Genomic DNA, 22,540 nt, shown 5'->3' on the forward strand with positions numbered 1-22,540 from the left:
TGAGTCAGTGCCCAATACATGATGACTTAAGTATCCAGGAAGTTCTCGGGTGATGGAGATGAGAATTAACAGATGATGATATATAAAAAAGATAACTCAGAGAAGCAATAGGATAGGAGTAGTAGGAAGACCAAGGCGAAAGCCCCACTCCCCCTAGTGACTTCATTCTTTTCTCCTCCACATTCCACTTTTTACACACAATAGAAGGAAGCCCTGAGTCACTGTTAGCTGTGATGAACCAGGCACTGTCTTCAATGTACTTGTAGGTGTATCTCTTTGAGAATCCTCACAACCCCAAGAGCACATATTATAAGATCCCGGTACCAGAGATGAGAAAAGAGGCGCAAAGAGGCTCTGCAATTTCCCCAAAGTCACCTTGCTAATAAGTGGCATAGAGAATTAAAAACTACAACGTGGTTTTGAGTCTAAACACTGAGCCCCAATAGTGGAGGGGCTCCCAGGTCTTTCCGCAGACCCGAGAATCTTGGAGGAAGGGAGGGGAAGAGGATATCCAGCACATGGTATGCTCCCCATCAAGTATGGATTACATAAATCTGTCCCCTGGGGTGGTGTTCTCACGTTCCTATAACTTCATGTCTCCCCAGGTCGCGTCTCTTCTCTCTTCCAACCGGTCCTCCTTATCGCTGGCGCTGAGGCTCTCAGCCTCAGGTAAAGATGAGTGACGTGAGCTGGGATTCTGACTCTTCCCCCCGCTCTTCCTCATCTCCTTCTCCCCCCCATTCCTCCGCTCACTCGCCTTCTTTCTTCCCATCCTCTTCCTCCTCCGCCTTCCCTTTCAAAGACGGAGTCATGCTGTACATGGTCTATTTAAGCAAGGAGAATCTCCAGAGGTTCAAGCAGCTTTTAGTGGAAGAGAGCCCCAGACCTGGCTCTCTCCAGATCAGCTGGGACCAGCTGAAGACAGCCCGGTGGGCGGAGGTGGTTCACCTCCTAATCGAGTCCTTCCCTGGACGCCTCGCTTGGGAGGTGACTCACGACATCTTCGCCAAGATGGACCAGGCAGAACTGTGTCTTCGGGTACAGATGGAGCTGAATGGTGAGTGAGAATCTGGTATACAAGATGGGGCTGGGCTTGGGTGCTGCAGACCTAAGCGCTTCACTAGCCTCTCCTGTGTAGATACACTATATTTACACTTTATGTTCTTATACATCTAAATATGCACATACATAGATATATACACATATAGCAATACATACATGTATGTTAAAGCGTTTATTTATTTCTGTCGACTATGGTTTTATTTTTTAATTTGGATATTGGCTCCCTTTTTCATTGAAGTATAGTTGATTTACACTGTTGGGTTAGTTTCAGGTGTACAGCACAGTGATTTGTATATATATATATATATATATTCTTTTTCAGATTCTTTTCCATTATAGCTTATTACAAAATATTGAGTAGAGTTCCCTGTGCTATACAGTAGGATATTGTTGTTTATTTTATTATTTTTTAAATTTTTATTGGAGTATAGTTGATTTACAGTGTTCTGTTAGTTTCAGTTTCAGGTGTTAGTACAGCAAAGTGAATCAGTTATACATATACATATATCCACTCTCTTTTAGATTCTTTTCCCATATAGACCATTACAGAGTATTGAGTAGAGTTCCCTGTGCTGTACAGTAGGTCCTTATTAGTTATCTGTTTTATATATAGTAGTGTGTGTATGTGATCCCAATCTCCCAATTTATCCCTCCTCATACCTTTTCCCTTTGGTAACCATAAGTTTGCTTTCTGTGTGTGTGGGTCTATTCCTGTTTTGTAAATAAGTTCATTTGTATCATTTTCTGGATTCCACATATCTCTAATTCCATCCATGTTGCTGCAAATGGCATTATTTCATTCTTTCTTAGAGCTGAGTACTATTCCATTGTATGTACATACCACATCTTTTGTACCCATTCATCTGTCGATGGACATTTAGGTTGCTTCCTAAATGCACATGCATGTGTATTAAAGTGTTTATGTGTTTTACATATGTGTGTGTGTGTGAGTGCAGTGTTTGGCTGGGCTGTACATTTATATGTTATTAAACACCCTCCTCAGGACCTTCTGACACACCACCATTTGCACACTTCCTAACATCGAGATGGGAGGTCTAGGTCATCTTCTTCTCCCTGAACTAAGGTGGTGAGAGAATGAGACTCGTGAATGACGTGGCTGCCGCTATCCTAAAAGGTCCCGTTACCTCCGTGTTGCTCTCCCTGTTCTGTCCACCTTATCATTCCAATGAGGGGCTCTTTGTTTGTCTGTTGCAGACATTTTACCTAACTTGGAACCAGAGGCCTTGAACCCAAGAGAAACACAAATGAACTTGGAGGAAGATGAGGCTGGTATGTGCTGGCCCTGTGCAGATTCTGGTGGAAAACAGGCTATGGGTGGGGATGAGAAGCCCAGTCCCCAAGGCAAGGCATGTTGTAAATGCGTAGGTCTAGTGTCCCTTCTGTGAATCAGAACTTCAGAAAAGAGAGCAGCTGTGCACTCACCTAAGCGGGAAGTCCAGCCACTGACCCAGCTGGATGCAGGGGCTCAGGCTACATCCTTGAGACATCACTTCTCTCCCTCCTTCCATTGGATTCAGTCTTGAGTGGTCCCTCCTCTGCACACTGGCCGTTTCTGCCACCAGCTGCCCTTAGCAACACCAGCAGGAAAACAGAGCGCTTATTTCTTATTTTTCCAACACAAGTCCTGGAGCTTACTCCCCTGAATGAACTGAGACCATGAGCTCCTCGATGAATAATGTGGTGAAATGCTCTGGCGGGTGGACACTGGCTTATGTGCTTATGAGACAGCTTGATGGTAAGTCCAGCCACAGTCCAAAGTAACGGTCGGAGAGTGCGAAGGGGGCAGTTCTCCAAAAAATTTAGGGTGCTGTTGCCAGGCTAGGAATGGTCAGTAGATAGGCAAACACAGCAGCTATCTTAATCCATCCCTCCTTCCCCTACTCCATTATCCTGGACCATCAAAGTAGGATTCTAGGGAACTCCCTGGGGGTCCAGTGATTAGGACTCAGCGCTTTCACTGCTGAGGGCCCAGGTTCCATCCCTGGTTGGGGAAGCTAAGATCCCACAAGCCGTGTGACGCAGCCAAAATAAAATTTTAAAAATATATTTTTTAATTTAAAAAATACAAATAACATAGGTAAAGCTACCCCAGCCATCTTCTGAGAATTAAGAAACAGGAAGAAGGGACCAAAAGAACTGCGGTGCCAATAGAAGCTATGGGGTCACTGAACCAATTTCAGGAACTTTATAACCGCCCCCCACTTCTTATGTAAAGAGCAGCTCTTGCTTTGTCTAAGCCACTTCGAGTTGTCTGTTCTGTTCCTTGCAGCTTCTTAATTGATGCACTGCTCTCCGGAAACGTGCGTGATTGATGCACTGTGTCCTGGAGCTGGATGTAGACGTCAAGCCTCGTTTTCTGGTTGTTCAGTTAGTTCTCACAAACAACTGATGCTGTACCCTGTATCTCTCCCTTCTCATTCATCCAGATAAATTACGGGAGTACAGACTACAGTTGATGAATGAATATTCGACCCTACGGAACAGCACCGCTTGGCCTGGGAACCACATGGACTTCTTTTACCAAGACCTACACAGAGAAGAGACATTCTTACCCTGTCTACTTCTTCCCAGAAAACCTCAAGGAAGACAGCCCAAGACTGTGGTTCTTCAGGGGGTCGCCGGGGTTGGAAAAACAAGCCTGGCCAAAAAAGTGATGTTAGAATGGGCAGAAAACAAGTTCTATGCCCACAAGCTCTGGAACGCTTTCTACTTCCATTGCCAGGAGATGGACCAGTTGGACGAGCAGAGCTTCGCTGAGCTCATTGCACGCAAGTTGTCCGGGTCTCGGGCTCTGGCGTCCAAGATCATATCCAAAGCAGACCAGCTTCTGCTCTTCTTTGATGGTTTTGAGGAACTAACCTCAAGTCTCATAGATAGACCAGAGGACCTGAGTGAAGACTGGAGCCAGAAGGTGCCCTGGTCTGTCCTCCTGACCAGTTTGCTGAGCAAAAGAATGCTCCCCGGGGCCACGCTAATCATCTTCCTGAGGTTCACCTCTTGGAAGAACTTGAATCCCTTTCTGAAATGCCCGTCTCTGGTAACCCTTACAGGGTTTAGTGTGCCTGAGAGATCCAGGTATTTCAGGACGTACTTCAGAAACAAGAGCCAAGCTGATGAAGCCTTGAGTTTTGTCATGGGAAACACGATTCTCTTCTCCATGTGCCAGGTCCCTGTCATCTGCTGGATGGTATGTTCTTGTCTGAAACAGCAGATGGAGAGAGGAGCAAATCTCCTGCACACATTTCCAAACGCCACAGCTGTATTCGTCTACTTTCTTTCCAGCTTGTTTCCAACCAGGGTTAGAGACCTTTTCAATACGACTCACCAAGAACAATTGAAAGGTCTGTGCTCATTGGCCGCAGAGGGTATGTGGGAAAGGAGATGGGTGTTTAATAAGAGAGATCTCAATCTGGCCAGACTGGATGAAACAGACGTCGAGACTTTTCTCAGCGCGAATATCTTTCGAAGGGTGGTGGGCAACAGAGACCTTTACACCTTTGCCCACTTGAGCTTCCAGGAGTTTTTTGCTGCCTTGTTGTATGTTCTCTGCTTCCCACGAAGACTCAGAAATTTCCATGTGTTGGACCGGTTCCATGTCCTGCGTCTGATAGCACATCCCGGAAGAAAGAGAAACCATCTCGCCCAGATGGCTCTTTTTTTATTTGGCCTTTTAAATGACACGTGCGCTCTAGCCGTGGAGCGGGTGTTCGGATGCAAGGTGTCCTTGGGCAACAAGAAGAAATTGCTGAAAGTCGCAGCCGGGCCCCATGAATGTGACCCACCAACCCCGTACCACGGGGTCCCACAGCTGTTCCACTGTCTGCATGAAATCCGGGAGGAGGTATTTGTGAGTCAGATCCTAAACAGCTATCGTAAAGCTACTTTGGTCATCAGCAGAAGTAAAGATGTGCAAGTGTCTGCCTTTTGCCTCAAGTTCTGTCGACATTTGCAGGAGTTAGAGCTGACGATCACCCTGATCATCACCAGAGCGAGCAGGCTCTACCCGGATCCCCTTCCTGCCTCTGGGTAAGTGCGCCCATCTCTCCCTTGGTAGATTCATGGTCCTATCGGGGACCTTGCCTACCATCTCCTGGGCATCTAGGGCGACCACCTCCGTCTTGAGGGGATCCCTTGCACATGGGACTTTCAGTCTTAAAAACAGAACGCAACGTAAAATAGGTAGCAAGTAGGACGCAGCCGCATAGCACAGAGAGGTCAGCTCGGTCGGTGCTTTGTGACCACCTAGAGGGGTGGGATAGGGAGAATGGGAGGGAGACAAAAGAGGGAGGAGATATGGGGATACATGTATTTGAATAGCTGATTCACTTTATTATACAGCAGCAACTAACACACCGTTGTAAAGCAATTATACTCCAATAAAGATGTTAAAAAAAACAAAAACAAACAGAAGGTGTTCCTGGGGTGCCGATTTCCATGCTAAAACTGGGAGAATCCTGGAAAAAAACAAGATGAGTGGTTCACCTACCTTGCCTCTACGCTGCACACCCTCCTTCCCATGTATGTGGGGACTCTGTTTCATCTATCACCCCGATTCTGTATATCATAAGCCTTTTAGTCTCTAAGGAAGTGCTGTCCAACGAGACTTCCTATGATGGGGAAGAATGAAGGAGAAAATTCGAGGTGTTCCCAGAGCCAGAGACACTACGTGCAGATCTTTCTCTGGATTTTGGATTCTGATTCACTGTGCCCCTCCCCCACCCCCCCAAAAGAAAGAATAATTTTCCCTTATTCTGTTCCTATATAGAGTTTTTTCTTTTCAGTAACAATTTCATAAGCACAGAGTAAGAATATGGATTATATTTTGCCTCCTAATCTCTGCCCTCATATAAATCCTAAGTGATTAAAAAGCAACTCCTTTTTTCCCTAAGTCATAGGACCATATAAGTGAGGCCACGAGTCTTCCTGGAATGAAGTGAAAAATCCCGTAACAGTTCTGCTGGGCATCTTCTTAAATGAGGGCATCTTTTGAAAGTCACAAAGGGGTCTGTGGTCATAAGGAAGCCCCGGGTTTGCTAGTAGGTTTTCTCAAGCTTAATCTCTAACGATGAGCCCTTTTCTCTTTTTCTCCCACACAGACCAGAGGGCAGTGATAGGTGTTATCTCTGGTGGCAGGACTTCTGCTCGGTGTTTAGGACACATGAGAGTTTGGAAGTCCTGGCTGTGACAAACAGTACTATGGACCCTGATTCAGTGAAGGTCCTTTCTACAGCACTGAAACATCCACACTGTAAACTCCAAAAACTGATGTGAGTATGAAACAAATCCTAGTTGGAAGGAATTCCATGGAAACAGTCTGTTTCCCTCTCTGCTCACGCTAGACGTGCTCAAGGCATCCACGTCCATAGGTTTTTTTCCTAGTCTTACTGAGATATAACTGACATATAACACTGTAGGTTTAAGTGTTACAGCCTAATGACTTGACATACATATATTGCAAAATGATGAGCACAGTAAGTTTAGTTACCATCCATCACCTCGTACAGTTCCCAAAATGTTCTTTCCTGGTGACCGAATGGTCTACTCTCTTAGCATCTTTCAAATCTACCACATAGCATGGTTAACTACAGTCACCCCAGCACTTATTTGTCTTATAATTGGAAGCTTGTACCTTCGGACCACCTTCGCTCAATTCCCCCACCTCCGCCTCTGACAACCATAAATCTGATCTCTTTTTCTATGAGTTTCGTTATGTTTTAGATTCCACCTGTAAGTGAGGTCGTTTTTCTAAAGAAGACATACAGATGGCCAACAGGCTCATGAAAAGAGGCTCAACATCACTAAACATTAGAGGAATGCAGATGAAAACCACCATGACATATCACCTCACACCTGTCGTCAAAAACACGAGAGATAATAAGTGTTGGTGAGGATGCAGAGAACAGAGAACCCCAGTGCACTGTTGGTGAGAACATGAATTGACGGCCACTGTGGAAAACGGCATGGAGGTTCCTCAAAAAACGAAAAGTCCTAGTTGTTTTTACTGCCTGAGTGGTGACGTGCTAAGCAGGTACTTAGTATGGTGTACCACTGCATTCCTTTGGGGTACGTACTGTTATCCTGATTTTTTTAAAGGGAGAACCAGAGAGGTTAAGTGACTTGTCTGAGATCACACAGCTGGTAAGCTTTGGGTAACGCTCCCCATCTCAGGTGGTCTGAGGCTCGCCTCCTCCATCACCACACCACACACGCTTAGCAGGCCCCTGCGTGTCACAGGTCAAGATTTCCAAGACAGAGGGAAGAAGGTGAGCCAGATCCAGCTGCAGTCTGGCAGGCTCTACGAAATGAAAAATGCATGTACACCTTGACCCCAAGGTCCACTTTTTTAAATCCACCCAAGGTAAATACATATGCACATACTCGGAGGAATGGTTGAGAACGTCACTGCAACATTACCTTCAATACCAAAAAATGTACAGACATTTATGTAGCACTCACCCTCTGCTGGGCTGTCTTAGGTCCAGCATTACATTTCAGTGCTCTTAGAACTCACAACCATCCTAAAGAAGTAGGTATTTCATGAGGAAGCTAGGGCATGAGGTTACACAGCTGGTATGTAATCGGAATACAGATTTAAACTCCAGAATCAGTTCTCTTAGCTATTACCTTATACACCCTCTCCCTATGGTTTTTAAAACCCAGAAACTCAATACTTCATCAAAATTCCTTGAAATAGCCCACTTGACCAGTATCTGACCTATTTTCTCTCCTGTTATTATAAAGATTATCATTAACTCCCATTGTTTTAAAAAGATTTTTTTTGATGTGGACCAATTTTTTAAAAATCTTTATTCAATTTGTTACACTATTGCTTTTGTTTTATGTTTTGCTTTTCTGGCCACAAGGCGTGTGGGAATCTTAGCTCCCGGACCAGAGGTCGAACCCACACCCCCTGCATTGGAAGACGCAGTCTTAACCCCTGGACCACCCAGGAAGTCCCTAGCTCCCCTTTTTTGAGTGCCTTCCTTTCTACATCAAGTCCTATGCAGAACCTCTTACAGGCATCACTAGTGTTAATTCTCACGACCATCCTAAGTGGAAAATGTCATGAGCTCTCTCGAGGATGTGAAATGAATCTTGGGGAGATTAAGTGACTCACGTAAGGTCGTCCAACTAGGAGGCTGAGCTGAGAAGAGAATCCAGTTTGGAGCGTTGGGCTGCACAGAAAGGGGCCTCACGCATTTATGGACTGATTGAACGAAGAAGAACTAATTAGCAAATGGGGAAATGTTGGTCAAAATGTACTATAGGGCTTCCCTGGTGGCGCAGTGGTTGAGAGTCTGCCTGCCGATGCAGGGGACACAGGTTCGTGCCCTGGTCCTGGAAGATCCCACATTCCGCAAAGCGGCTGGGCCCATGAACCATGGCCTCTGAGCCTGCGCGTCAGGAGCCTGTGCTCCGCAACGGGAGAGGCCACAACAGTGACAGGCCTGCGTACCGCAAAAAAAAAAAAAAAAAAAAAAAAAAAAAGTATTATAAACTCCCAGTTAAACATTGAATACTTTCTGGGGATCTAATGCACAGCATGGTGACTATAGTTAACAATACTGTATGGTATACTTGAAAGTTGCTAAGAAAATAGATCTTCAATGTTCTCACCCCAAAAAAGAAATGGTAAGTATGTGGCCAGATGGAGGCAGTTAGCTGATGCTCAAGTGGTAGTCGTTTTGCAATATGTAAGTGCATCAAATCAACAAGCGATGTACACTAAACCGATACATTGTTATCTGTATCATCTCAACAAAGCTGGAGGGGAAAAAAAACTCATTAGCCACCTTGATTGTGGTGATGGTTTCATGGGTGTATGAACACATCCAAACTCATGAAGTTGGGTGCATTAGGTATAAGATAGATGCACTTTTTTTGGTGTGTCGATTATACCTCAATAAAGCTGTTCAAGAAAAAAGAGCTGATGGGCTGATGTGAGCCTATGATAACCGGACACTGCTTACCTCTGCAGCTTTAGGCACGTGAGCCCCCTCGTGTTGAATGAAGACTTAATCAGGGTTTTGGTGGAAAACCAGTACCTGAGATACTTGGAAATACAAGACACGGAAGTGAGATGCCAGGTCATGGAGTTTCTGTGCAATGCCTTGAAACACCCCCAGTGTTTTCTACAGTGTCTGAGGTGAGACTGGGAGGGATGGAGAGAGAACCCTGGTACCCAGGCAGTCCGTTCAGAGGTGGTGGGTTACATGCTCAGCCTGCCTGACATCTTACTGTAATCAGTTGTCAGTTTCACTCAGCTTTTTTCTTTTATCAAAGTATAGTTGATTTACAATATTGTGTTAGTTTTGGGTGTACAGCAAAGTGATTCAGTTATACATATATATATTTTTTAATAAATTTATTTATTTATTTTTGGCTGAGTCGGGTGTTTGTTGCGGTGCGCGGGCTTCTCATTGCGGTGGCTGCTGTCGTTGCAGAGCATGGGCGCTAGGCGTGCGGACCTACAACTTCAGTAGTTGTGGCTCGCAGGCTCTAGAGCGCCGGCTCAGTAGTTGTGGCATACGGGCTTAGTTGCTCTGCGGCATGTGGGATCTTCCCGGACCAGGGCTCTAACCCGTGTCCCCTGCATTGGCAGGCAGGATTCTTAAGCGCTGGGCCACCAGGGAAGCCCTACATATATATATTTTTAACATCTTTATTGGAGTATAATTGCTTTACATTGTTGTGTTATACATATATTTTTGCGGATGCTCATCCATTATAGGTTATTGTGAGATATTGAACATAGTTCCCTGTGCTATACAGTAAACCCTTATTGTTTATATATTTTATATATAATGGTGTATATCTGTTAATCCCAAACTCCTAATTTATCCCTCTCCCCACCCCTTTCCCCTTTGGTAACCATAAGTTTATTTTCTATGTCTGTGAGTTTGTTTCTCTTTCATAAATACATTTATTTATATTATGTTTTAGATTCCAATATAAGTGATATCAAAATATTTGTCGTTAAATCACTTCACTCAGTATGATAATCTCTGGGTCTATCCCTGTTGCCGCGAATGGCAATATTTCATTGTTTTTTATGGCTGTTCACTCAGATATTTTTTAAGGTGACAGTTTCATACATGTATGCACTGTGAAATGATTGCCACAGTCAGGCTGCATAACCCATGTGCCACTTCACAAAGCCACCATCTGAACACTCGAGATCAACTCTCTTAGCAAATGTCAAGTATACACTACAGTCTTGTTAACCATCGTCACCATGATGTACATTAGGTCTCCAGAAGTTATTCATCTTATAACTGGAAGTTTGTGCCCTTTGACCATCATTTCCCCCACCCCAGCCCCTGCAACCACCATTCTACCCTCTGGTTCTAAGTTTCACTCAGCTTGAAAACTACAATTTGATGTCCCAGGTGTGTCTGAGATAGAGAAACCATAGCCTTAGGGGTGAGCTTGGGCCAGCCCACCCTGGCTTGCAAGAGCTGATCGTTAAACATTCAGGAATTTGGTGAAGGTTGTTAGGCAGCATTATTAAAAAACTAACTCACATAAACTTAGTATCGAATAAATTATATTAAGAAACAAAGGTAATAGTTAAAACTCATTACTTCCTAATTTTTCTTACTATATTATTATCGGTGTCAGTGTTCAGCAAACCTTCTCTATGAAGGGCCGGGTAAGGAATATTTTCAACTTTGCAAGACGTACAGTCTCTGTCACGACTGTTCAACTCTGCTATAACATCTGAATTAAATAGTGGTGACAGAGTGCTAAAATATCCATTGCCGATATGCAAATGAATAGACATGGTCGTGTTCCAATAAAACTTTATTATGATTAATAATTATGTATTCATAGAGTTCATCAATAACTTTAATGATTTATTAAGTATCAATTGTGTTATTAATAACTGTAATAATTATATAATTTACTAGTGATTTTATTTATGTATGAACACTGCAATTTGAATTTCATTTAATTTTCATGTGTCACAAAATATTCTTTAACTATTAAAAAAATTTTAGGGATTTCTCTGGTGGTGCAGTGCTTAAGAATCCGCCTGCCAATGCAGGGGCCATGAGTTCGAGCCCTGGTCCGGGAAGATTCCACATGTCACGGAGCAACTAAGCCCGTGCGCCACAACTACTGAGCCTGCGCTCTAGAGCCTGCGAGCCACAACTACTGAGCCCGTGCACCTTAGAACCTATGCTCCACAACAAGAGAAGCCACTGCAATGAGAAACCCGCGCACTGCAACAAAGAGTAACCCCCTCTCGCTGCGGCTAGAGAAAGCCCATGTGCAGCAACAAAGACCCAACACAGCCAAAAATAAATTTGAATTTTTTTTTTTGCGGTACGCGGGCCTCTCACTGTTGTGGCCTCTCCCGTTGTGGAGCACAGGCTCCGGATGCGCAGGCTCAGCGGCCATGGCTCACAGGCCCAGCCGCTCCGCAGCATGTGGGATCTTCCCAGACCGGGGCACGAACCCGCGTCCCCTGCATCAGCAGGCAGACTCCCAACCACTGTGCCACCAGGGAAGCCCAAATTTTAGAAAAATTTTAGATTACTCAGTTCACAGGCTGTACAGGACCAGGTGGTAATGCAAATTTGGTCCACGGGCCATAGTTTAACTGAATCTCATTCTTTATCCTGAAAATGTTTGGCCAATAAATGTTTAAAAGAAGTTGTGTTTCAGGGGCAGAATCAAGTCCCTGGTTTGGAATTAAAGCCTGACAGCCCATGCCAATTTGTCATGGCCCTGAGTGTGTATTATTTTCTATTGATTATTTGCAATTCAGACACTGAATTTGATGCGGGTTCACTCAGGCAAGATGGAAATCACCCCTCCAGTCACTCTTGGGTGAAAAACAAGGATGTGAGACAGTAGGTGAGGTCTAGGTGGCTATGTGGGTACCATTTTCCCCAGGAGCTAAGGTTCAGTGTTTTTGCGTGGCTTCTGTAGGTTGGAAGATTGCCCTTTCAGCCCGAGAAATTGGGCTGATCTCGCCAGGAATCTCAAAAACAATGTTCACCTGAAGACTCTAATGCTGAAACGTAGCTCCCTGGAGAGGTTTGAGCCATGTCACCACCTGCCAGTGGCCCAACTGGAGAAGCTGTCGTAAGTCTTTTTGTGGTTGTCATGCTGTTGCCCAGTTGTTTGGTAGATTGAGTGTTTCTAGGAGAAAAACAGAAATGGGGGAATGTGTGTATAATGGAGCAAAATTAAGTCGTGATTGTTAATGACATAGATGGGGCAGTGAAGGCTTGAGCTGAGAGAGAGACAGACAGACAGAGAGACAGAGACAGAGAGACAGAACTACATAAAAGTACATATTCGCACCTAATATCCTAGAATATATAACTATAATGAGCCTGATGTATCCATCATCCAGTTTTTGAAATAGAACCTTAACCGTACTATTTTCCTTCCCCACTGATCATATCAATCCCCAAGTCCATGACCCCCACGCCCCCATAGCCATCTTGAATTGGGTTGATCCGGTTCCTTATTTGTATTTACACTGATAATACTGTACGTGGATCCTTAAACAGAGCACAGTTTTGCAGTGCTTTGAATTTCACGTAAGTGGCCTCACTGAGCATGTGTGCTTTTTCCCATCAACCAACATTTTAGTCTTCATCAGTGTTTTGTAGTTTCTGTAGGCTGTTCCTCTTTGGTGCTGAATGATAACATTTGTATAAATGTGCAACAATTTAGGTGTCCATCTTACTTGCCACCGAGGGTTGAGCTGTTAACACACACACACACACACACACACACACACACACCGACACACGCTAGTAGAGTTGCCACGTCATGGAGAGCATTCATCTTCAGTTCTACCAGGCTTGTTTCCAGACAGTTGGTACCAATTTGCAGTCCCACCAACGGTGTGTATGAAAGTTCCCCCAACTCCAAATTCTCATCCGACTCTTGTTACTGTTACTGCTTTTGCCAATCTGTTGAGCAGAAAATAACATGTTATTGTTTATTTATGACTCAGGTACCACTTTATTATTTTTTAATTGAAGTATAATTGACTTACAATATTATATGAGTTTCAGGTGTACGACCTGATATTTTTCTACGTTACAAAATGATCTCCATGATCAGTCTAGTTATCATCTGTCACCATACAAAGTTATTACAACATTAGATACTTTCTTGTTTACGTTTGCACTTCCCTCACCACACATGAAAACGTTTTCAGGACCTTCCTATACATCTTAGTTTCTCTAATACGAGTGCCTGCTTCTGTCTTCAGTGCGTGTTTCTATCTTTCTTTACCTTGTGAGATGGTGTCTCTTCCCAGGTCACCTCCGTATATGTTATTTACTGTTCAGTCATTGCTGGTCCCTTTCTCTTCCCTCTTCATCCCACTCTGTAACTGTTTTCCTGATCCCCAATTGCTTCTCACATCAAAGTTCTATCCTCCCCCTTAGATCTGAGAAGCCCTAAGAGCTGGTAACAGAAGTAGGATGAGGCGTTTGCATTTAGAAGGAAAGCCCTGATTGAAATCTTCATCTCTCAGCACGAGACAAGGAAAATCCTGTCGCAGGCATGAATTAAATTGCACCCTGTCTGTGTGTGTCTGTCCCACAGGTTGGAGAATTGTGACCTCACGTCACTTTCCTGCAAAAGTCTTATCTCTTCTCTTGCGAGTAACAAGAACCTGACCCATTTGAGCTTGGCAAAAAATGCCTTGAAGGACGATGGGGCGAAACAGCTTTGGAACGCCTTGCAATGCTCTCAGTATCCTCTGCAGAGGCTGGTGTAAGTCCCCAAAAGTCCTCTTTTTGGAACTCCCTGGAGTAGAATAGGGCAATGGAGAGCAACTGTGATATGTGTGTCCATTTATGCAACATACTTTTTAAGCGCCTACTGCATATTAGGCATTGTGCTGATACTGGAAGAAAGCATAATGAAGAGGAAGGTGGTTATGATTTCAGTCTCAGAGATAAATTATCTAGCGGCAGAGTTCTCAAGCTGTGTGCCGAGGTACCCAGGGGTGAACTCACAGAGGCGCTGCAGGATATTTTAAATGTAAGAGATACTGACATCATCGCCGCAAGAACTGTTAGCTTGAGGTAGTTCTGTTCTAACATCAGGTTGTGCTACTTTCCTTTCAATGATGTCATATCTTTGCAAAGCTCTGTCTTTAGCAATTGCGATCACGAGAGCAAGTGCATTGCAAGAATGTTTTTTAACAGATTTTTTTTTTTTTTGGCCATGCCGTACGGCTTGTGGGATCTTAGTTCCCTGACCAGGGATTGAACCCCAGGCCCGCGGCAGTGAAAGCCTGGAGTCCTAACCCGTGGACCCCCAGGGAATTCCACAGAGCAAAATTTAATGACGTACAGGGGTGATGTGAAAAAAGTGAGATGCTAAGGAGGGCATAAATGGAGAAAGTTTGGGAACCTCTGATCCAATGCATTCCTCTAACTCCTAGAGTTTGGGAGTGAGTGTTATACCTCTGAGATCAGAATAATGTAATGTGACCTGGCTTTCTGCTCAGAAGTGAGTCATGTATCAACCTCAGTGATATGGACCAGCATACATACTAAGTGATATCCTGTTTGGTGTTTATCTCACTCTATCCTGAATTCTTTAAGTGACTTCCCCTAGGTGTCAGGGCACATTGGCTGTCATTGACAGAAATTAAACTCAGACTGTCTTAAACCGTAAAGAAATTTGCTGGCTGGTAAAACCAGAAATGCCGAACTGACACACAATACCCCCTGAACCCATTGAAGCTTTCAGGATCCCAAAAAGAAGCAGGAAATTGTGCAGCTGCTTCGGAAGACAGACGGGTATCTCCTCAAAAGGTTAAACAGAAACGTAACATGAGTCAACAATTCTACTCCTTGGTATACATGCAAGAGAAATAAAAACAAAATCTGCACAAAAAATTGTACACGGATTTCCATAGCAGCATTATTTGTAGCAACAAAAAAGTGGGAAACAATCCAAGTGTCCAAAAGGTGATGAATGGATAAAGTGTGGTCTCTCCATATGATGGAATATTATTCAACCATAAAAAGCAACAAACTATATATTAATACATGCCAAGTGGAGGAATCTTGAAAATATTATGCTAAATGAAAGAAGCCAATCACAAAAGACCACATATAGTATGAGTCTATTTATATTAAATGTCTAGAATAGGCAAATTGACAGGAAGAGAAATCAGATTAGTGGTTGCTAGAGCTGGGGTGGGTGGGGGAAGAAATTGGGAATGACTGCTAAAAGGTACACCGTTTTCCTTTTTGGGGTGATGAAAATGGTCTAGAATCATGGTAAATGTTGTGCAACTCTGTAAATATACTGAAAACCAAGGGTGTGTACACTTCCAATGGGTGAACTATATGGCACGTTAATTATATCTTGATAAAGCTGTTATACCAAAAAAAAAAAAAGGCGGGAAAGAAAGCTAAGGGTGTTTTGGTTGGTGTTTCTCTGCAGGCTGAGAAATTGTGCCTTGACCTCTGAGTGCTGTCCGGATATGGCTTCTGCTCTTGATAAAAATAAAAACCTGAGAAGTCTGGACCTTGGTTTTAACAGCCTGAAGGACGACGGGCTTATCCTGCTCTGTCAGGCCCTGATGAACCCTGACTCTGGCCTACAGATTCTTGAGTAAGTTGTCCCCATTTCCTTCTTTGAGACCGAGTGTCTGTAAAATTCTCTCGGGGTAGAATGTGGGAGTGTGTTTTGCACTTCTGGGGTGTTCCCTCCATTTGGTTGGAGGACTTGGAAACTTCAGAGGAGTGGTTCTCAAAGTACAGTCCTCAGACTAGGAACCTTTTCATCAGGGAAGTTGTTAGAAAGGCAAATTCTTGCATCATTTGTCTCTCTGTGTCTGGTTTATGTCACTGGGCATAATGCCCTCAAGGCCCACCCATGTTGTCACAAACAGAATTTCACTCTTTTTATCGGCTGAGTAGTATTCCATTGTACATATATGCCACATCTTCTTTACCCATTCATCTGTCGATGGGAATTAGAGGTTGCTTCCGTGTCTTGGCTATTGTGAATAGTGCTGCTATGAACATGAGGGTGCAGGCATCTCTTCCATACCCTGGTTTCGATTCCTTTGGGTCCATTCCCAGAAGTGGGGTTGCTGGATCTTGTGGTGCCCTGAGGGTGGGGGACCCCTCAGTCTGTGCTTCACAAACACCTCCCATGATTCCTGTGAATGTTGGAGTTTAAGGACCATTGTTAAATTCTTCCATTCAATGAAGATAAAGAAGAATTTGTTAATTTTAGACTAATACCTTAGATGGCGAGTCTTCCAAAATCAATGTTTATGCTTAGGGAATCTTTTTTGTGTGTATATTTTTTCCTTCTCCTAAAGGTCTCTATGCTAACATGCATACTAGCCAAGTGATTCGAAAGAATTCATCCTATTTTTAATTGTTTTAGTGGTTACCCTAAATATTTAGAAAAGATTTATAGACATCTTTGATGACAAAGGTTGAAACTTTTTTTTGAGTTTTTTTTTTATTGGCGTATAGTTGATTAACAATGTTGTGTTAGTTTCAGATGTACAGCAAAGTGATTCAGTTATACATATACAACTTTTTTTTGCCTCTTTCCTACCTGCATTTTCTGTTCACTATTGGTATGATCTGGGTTCTAAGTCTAGATCACTTTTTTCACTCAGAAATGTTAGCTTTTATTCTTTATTGAAGTATAGTTGATTTATAATATTATATTAATTTTAGGTGTACAGCATAGTGATTCTGTATTTTGATAGATTATACCCCCATTAAACATTATTATAAGATAATGGTTACAATCCCCTATGCTGTACAATATGTTCTTGTTGCTTATCTATTTTATACATAATAGTTTGTATCTCTTAATTCAGTACACCTTATTTGTCCCTCCTCTCTTCCCTCTCCCCTTTGGTAACCACCAGTTTGTTTTCTATGTCTCTGAGACTGCTTCGGATCTAGGAGAGGCAGCAGTGAGTGGTGGCGTGAAGCGAGATCTTAATTCCCTGCCCAGGGATTGAACCTGGGGAGCCTGGATGAAAACCAGGAATCCCAGCCACCACACCCGCCGGTTCTTGCCCCAGTGAAAAATGCATTTCTCACGGAGGCAAAAAAAGAAACCTGTAAAACAGGTACAAAGGTTATTAGAGACATAGCACAACAACAAGTGGGAGAGCACACAGAAACGGTTTGCTTAGTTAAGATAGAAGCAGGGCAGAGATGCACACCCGGAGAGCAAGGGTGTGGGTGTCCTCCCTAATGAGGAGGAGAGCTGTAAAGAGGTGGTTAAGTCATTCATATACGGCAGTTCTTCCGGGTCTTTGTTTACCGTTGGCCAGTTATCTGATTTCTTTTTCCACACCTGACCTTCCCTAGGACCTTCCCCAACTTGTGTGTGCAACTTTTTTCCAAGATGGATTTCAGCCCAGAGGCCTATGGGAGGGCCTTAGCATCACATGTTGTGGGGGGGGTGCCCCTCCTTTTTGACCCCCAAGGAGCCTTTCTGCACATGTGCAATGTCTCCCTTGCCCCAAGGATGGGAAATACGTAACCTCTTGATCTTTCAACAGAGTTTGTCCCACTCTGTCCCTGCCATAAAAATGTCCAGTGTCTAGTTATTTACCCTATTTCTGTTACTGGTTTTTATATCGAGGTGCAGATCTTGAAATATAGACAGGAATCCGGTCATAAATATGTAGTCCTGGAGTCCATTTGTCTCTTGCTTCAGGAAATGTAAACAGGGGGGCTGATAATGAATGTCTGGCCTGGAACCCACCTTCTTCTCACCCCAGGAAGTGTAAACAGGAGGCCAGTTGTAAATGTCTAGCCTGGAGCCCATCTATCTCCTGCCTCACTTTTATTTTGCATATATACTCATTTGTGTTCTTTTTAATATTGCACATGTAAGTGATATCACATAACTCTAGAGCATTTAAATCACAGTAGGTTACATCCTTAATTTCTAGGATTAGTCCTGATAATGGATTTCATTTTTGTTGATAATTACTCGAAGGGAGTTCTGGAGGTCACAATTCTTTTACTCCAGAAAGTTAGTCTTGGGTTGAGGTTTTTTTAAATTATTTATTTATTTATTTTATTTTGGCTGCGTTGGGTCTTCGTTGCTGCACACGGGCTTTCTCTAGTTGTGGCGAGCAGTGGCTACTCTCTGTTGCGGTGCGCAGGCTTCTCATTGCGGTGGCTTCTCTTGTTGCAGAGCACGGGCTCTAGGTGCATGGCTTCAGTAGTTGTGGCTCATGGGCTCTAGAGCTCAGGCTCAGTAGTTGTGGCGCACGGGCTTAGTTGCTCCACAGCATGTGGGATCTTCCCTGACCAGGGATCGAACCCCTGTCCCCTGCATTGGCAGGTGGGTTCCTAACCACTGTGCCACCAGGGAAGTCCTACTACTATATTTAAAATAATCAACAAGGACTTACTGTATAGCACAGAGAACTCTGCTTAATATTCTTTAATAACCTAAATGGGAAAAGAATTTGAAAAAGAATAGGTACATGTATATGTACAACTGAATCCCTTTGCTGTATGTCTGAAACTAACACAACATTGTTAATCAACTATACTCCAAAATAAAATAACATTTTTGAAAAGAAAAATAAGCTCCTTGGAATGAAATGACTCATTCCGGTCAGAGTGTGATTTCCAGGCTGTGAGCAGCTAGGCTGGCTCAGCTCTCAGGGGAGGGATGTGGTGACTTTTATGCTGCCTGTTTCTCTCCCACAGGCTGGACAAGTGCCTGTTCACCTCCGTCTGCTGCCAGGCCATGGCTTCTGTGCTCCTCAACAACCAAACTCTGAGATACCTGGACTTGAGCAAGAACGACATCGGGTTCGGGGGCATCCTCCACCTGCGTGAGGCCGTCAGGAAGAGGAAGTGGGGATCTGAGGTCTCTCTGTAAGTCTCCGCTGGGTTCCCTGTGCAGGATGCATAGCCCTAGGAAACCTCCTCATCAGCAGTGAGATTCTGGACCCCAAATGCTGTCGGCAGATGTTGCTAACGACCTTTGTTCCTCTCCTGGGGATTTTTATTTTAATAAATTTTTTATTTTATTTATTTATTTTTGGTGGCATTGGGTCTTCGTTGCTGCGCATGGGCTTTCTCTAGTTGCATCGAGTGGGGGCTACTCTTCGTTGTGGTGCGTGGGCTTCTCATTGCAGTGGCTTCTCTTGTTGCGGAGCACGGGCTCTAGGTGCGTGGGCTTCGGTAGTTGTGGCTCGCGGGCTCTAGAGCGCAGGCTCAGTAGTTGTGGCGCATGGGCTTAGTTGCTCCGCGGCATGTGGGATCTTCCCGGACCAGGGCTCCAACCCGTGTCCCTTGCATTGGCAGGTGGATTCTTAACCACTGTGCCACCAGGGAAGCCCTCCTGGGGATTTATAGTTTCCTTCATGTGGCTGACAAACCACAACTCCTGCGTGTGAAATGAGAAAATAAACCTGGATTCTACTGTCTGCTCTTTTTTTTTTTTGCATTTTAAAGATATTTGTTTGTTTTTTACAGTAGGTCTTTGTTGGTTATCTATTTTAAGTATAGTGTGTACATATCAATCCCAGACTCCCAATCTACCCCTCCTCCCCACTCTTCCCCCCAACCCCGTAACCATAAGTTCATTCTCTAAGTCTGTGGGTCTGTTTCTGTTTTGTAAATCAGTTCATTTGTATCATTTCTTTTAGATTCCGCATATAAGCAATATCATATGGTATTTGTCTTTCTCTGTCTGACTTACTTCACTCAGTATGATAATCTCCAGCCCATGCATGTTGCTGCAAATTGCATTATTTCGTTCTTTTTTATGGCTGAGTAATTAATATTCCATTGTATATATGTAGCACATCTTCTTTACCCATTCCTCTGTTGATGGACATTTAAGTTGCTTCATGTCTTGGCTATCAGAAACAGTGCTACAGTGAACACTGGGGGGCATGTATTCTTTCAGGTTATGGTTTTCTCTGGATATATGCCCAGGAATGGCATTGCTGGATCATATGGTAGCTCTATTTTTAGTTTCTTAAGGAAACTCCACACTGTTCTCCATAGTGGCTGTACCAATTTATACTCCCACCAACAATGTAGGAGGGTTCCCTTTTCTCCACACCCTCTCCAGCATTTATTGTTTCTAGATTTTTTGATGATGGCCGTTCTGACTGCTATGAGGTGGTAGCTCATTGCAGTTTTTTTTAAATTTTTATTTATTTATTTTTGGCTATGCCTCACAGCTTGTGGGATCTTAGCTCCCCGACCAGGGATCAAATCCGCACCCCCTGCAATGGAAGTGCAGAGTCTTAACCACTGGACCGCCAGGGAGGTCCCCTCATTGTAGTTTTGCTTCGCATTTCTCTAATAATTAGCGATGTTGAGCATCTTTTCATGTGCCTCTTGGCCAACTGTAAAAAAAAAAAAAGTAAAAACGTAGCCATCTGCTCTTAAACTGTTTGTTTCTTCATCTTCTCTCCTGTCTTAAACAAATGAATGTGTTATCATCACTTACCAGATCTGCGGCTGTGAAGGGCTTAGTGGACCTTTTGTTTCTCCATCTGTAATTTGGGGTTGGCATCCTCCTCCAGGAGATACTATGAGGATTGGAAGAAAGTGCATCTATAAGGCACTAAGTTCAGTGCCTGAGACCATCATGATCTCAATTATCGATGGATTCTGGGTATAGGTCATAGGAAACAGCTGGTGTATTCATTATCTATTGCCCTGGAACAAATTATCTCAATGCTTAATAAGGCAACACACATCTGTTGTAAAATTTCTGAAGGTCAGAAATACAGGAGCAGTTTAACTGGATGGTTCTACTCAGGCTCTTTTACGGGCTGAGTTAAGGTGTTGACTGGAAGGTGATGAGGCTGGAGGACCAACCTCCAAGCTCACCCATGTGGCTGTTGGCAGGAGGCCTCAGTTGCCCTCTGCAAGGCTGCACCTAATGTTGCAGCTAGCTCCCTCCTGAACAAGTGATGGGAGAGGGAAGAAGGGGGCAGAGGGGGGGGGCAAAAGTGCCCAAAACAGAGCCACAGTCCTTTATTACTGAATCTTGAAAGACCCATCCCTTCTGCTTTACTCTAACCGTCACACAGACCCACTATAGCCCAGTGAGAGAGGGGGCTACATGATAGTGTGAATAACAGGAAGAAGGATCTTTGGGGCCACTTGGAGTCACCTGCCACACCTTGTAATTGGTGGATCCAAGGCACCTGGGCTTCGTCCCTGAGCTCTTGAGAGCTGCACCATTGATCTTGAGCTTGTTGACTTGAAAAATATATTCACAGCCTAAAAGTTGAGAGGTAGGTTTTATTCAGTAGGAATTTTTAGGACTTCAAGCCCAGGAGTCAGAGTCTCAAGTAACCCTGAGAAAACTGCTCTGAGGAGGTGAGGGGAGAGCTAGGATATATAGGAGTTTTGCAACAAAGGGCAGGTGGTAGGAACAAAAGATTACTGTTAATAAAAGAAAAGCAGATACCTCGAGTTAAGGCGTATAGCACTTTTCTATGTATGGGAAGATGCAAGAGTCTGGGCTCACTGAAATCATTCCTTTGGTATGTATCTCAGCTACTTGGGGCCAGTATCCTGTGTTTTCTCATCCTGAGTTCCCTCAGGGCTCACCGTGGGGAGTGGCTGCAGTCTGATGGCTGCTAGATGGCAGGTGTTCTTTGTTTCCTTCCTGAGTTCCCTCGGTGCTCACCAGCTCACCACTGGGTTGCAATCACTGACGACTGTGACATCCTTTGTTTACTGATATGGCAGGCAATATTCCATTTACAGTAAGTCCCCTACGTATGAACCTTCAAGTTGCGAGCTTTCAGAGATGTGAACGTGCGTTCACATCTGTGTATGCCTGTCTGGCATACATTGTCTCGTGCATGCGTCCTCTACTGGTTGTGCATCTCGCCCTCAGTCTCCTATGGCTGAGGATCCTTCAGCTCTGCCATCTCCCACCTCCTCTCCCTCCTCCAGTCAGTAACTCTTCTTGCCTGTTCACTCAATGCAGCCCCTGTATGCCAGCTGTTATACTGTACTACTGTACTTTTCAAGGTACTGTTCTGTAAGATTAAAAATGTTTTCTTTGCTTTTATGTATTATTTGCGTGAAAAGTATTATAAACCTATTATAGTACAGTACTATATAGCTGATTGTGTTAGTTGGGTACCTAGGCTAACTTTGTTGGACTTATGAACAAATTGGACTTACAAACGCGCTCTCAGAACGGAATGTGTTCGTATGTAGGGGATTTACTATATCAATCTCATGGGTGGTAAATTTCTGTCCTAGAGGTTTTACATATTTTCCAGCACTTCAAAAGCAAACTGAGCATAGGAGAACCAAACCTGATTCTTATCCTTCTCAGGGAGAAGAAACAGAGCGATGGAGTGGATATGATGAGAAGACTGGAGGGCCCAGTAGTGAACAACAAAATCCTGAAGATAGTTCAGGATTGGAAAGATGAGTGCTGTGATAAGGCAGAGTGGACGAATTGA

At 43.9% G+C, this 22,540-nt stretch overlaps 1 protein-coding gene across 1 annotated transcript; it reads left to right on the top strand.

Annotated features, from left to right (window-relative positions):
• Positions 1-675: 675 nt before the first annotated feature.
• On the top strand, positions 676-22,540 carry NLRP8 (NLR family pyrin domain containing 8; the record flags this gene model as incomplete). The annotated part of the gene is made up of 8 exons (XM_082863003.1): positions 676-1,057; positions 3,510-5,109; positions 6,180-6,350; positions 12,070-12,177; positions 13,663-13,833; positions 15,523-15,693; positions 18,792-18,962; positions 22,411-22,540. The coding sequence occupies 8 exons, from the start codon at positions 676-678 to the stop codon at positions 22,538-22,540; spliced, it is 2,904 nt and encodes a 967-aa protein (XP_082719129.1).

This window comes from Leucopleurus acutus (assembly GCF_964270905.1).
Source record: "Leucopleurus acutus genome assembly, chromosome: 20".
NCBI classification, from domain to species: domain Eukaryota; kingdom Metazoa; phylum Chordata; class Mammalia; order Artiodactyla; family Delphinidae; genus Leucopleurus; species Leucopleurus acutus.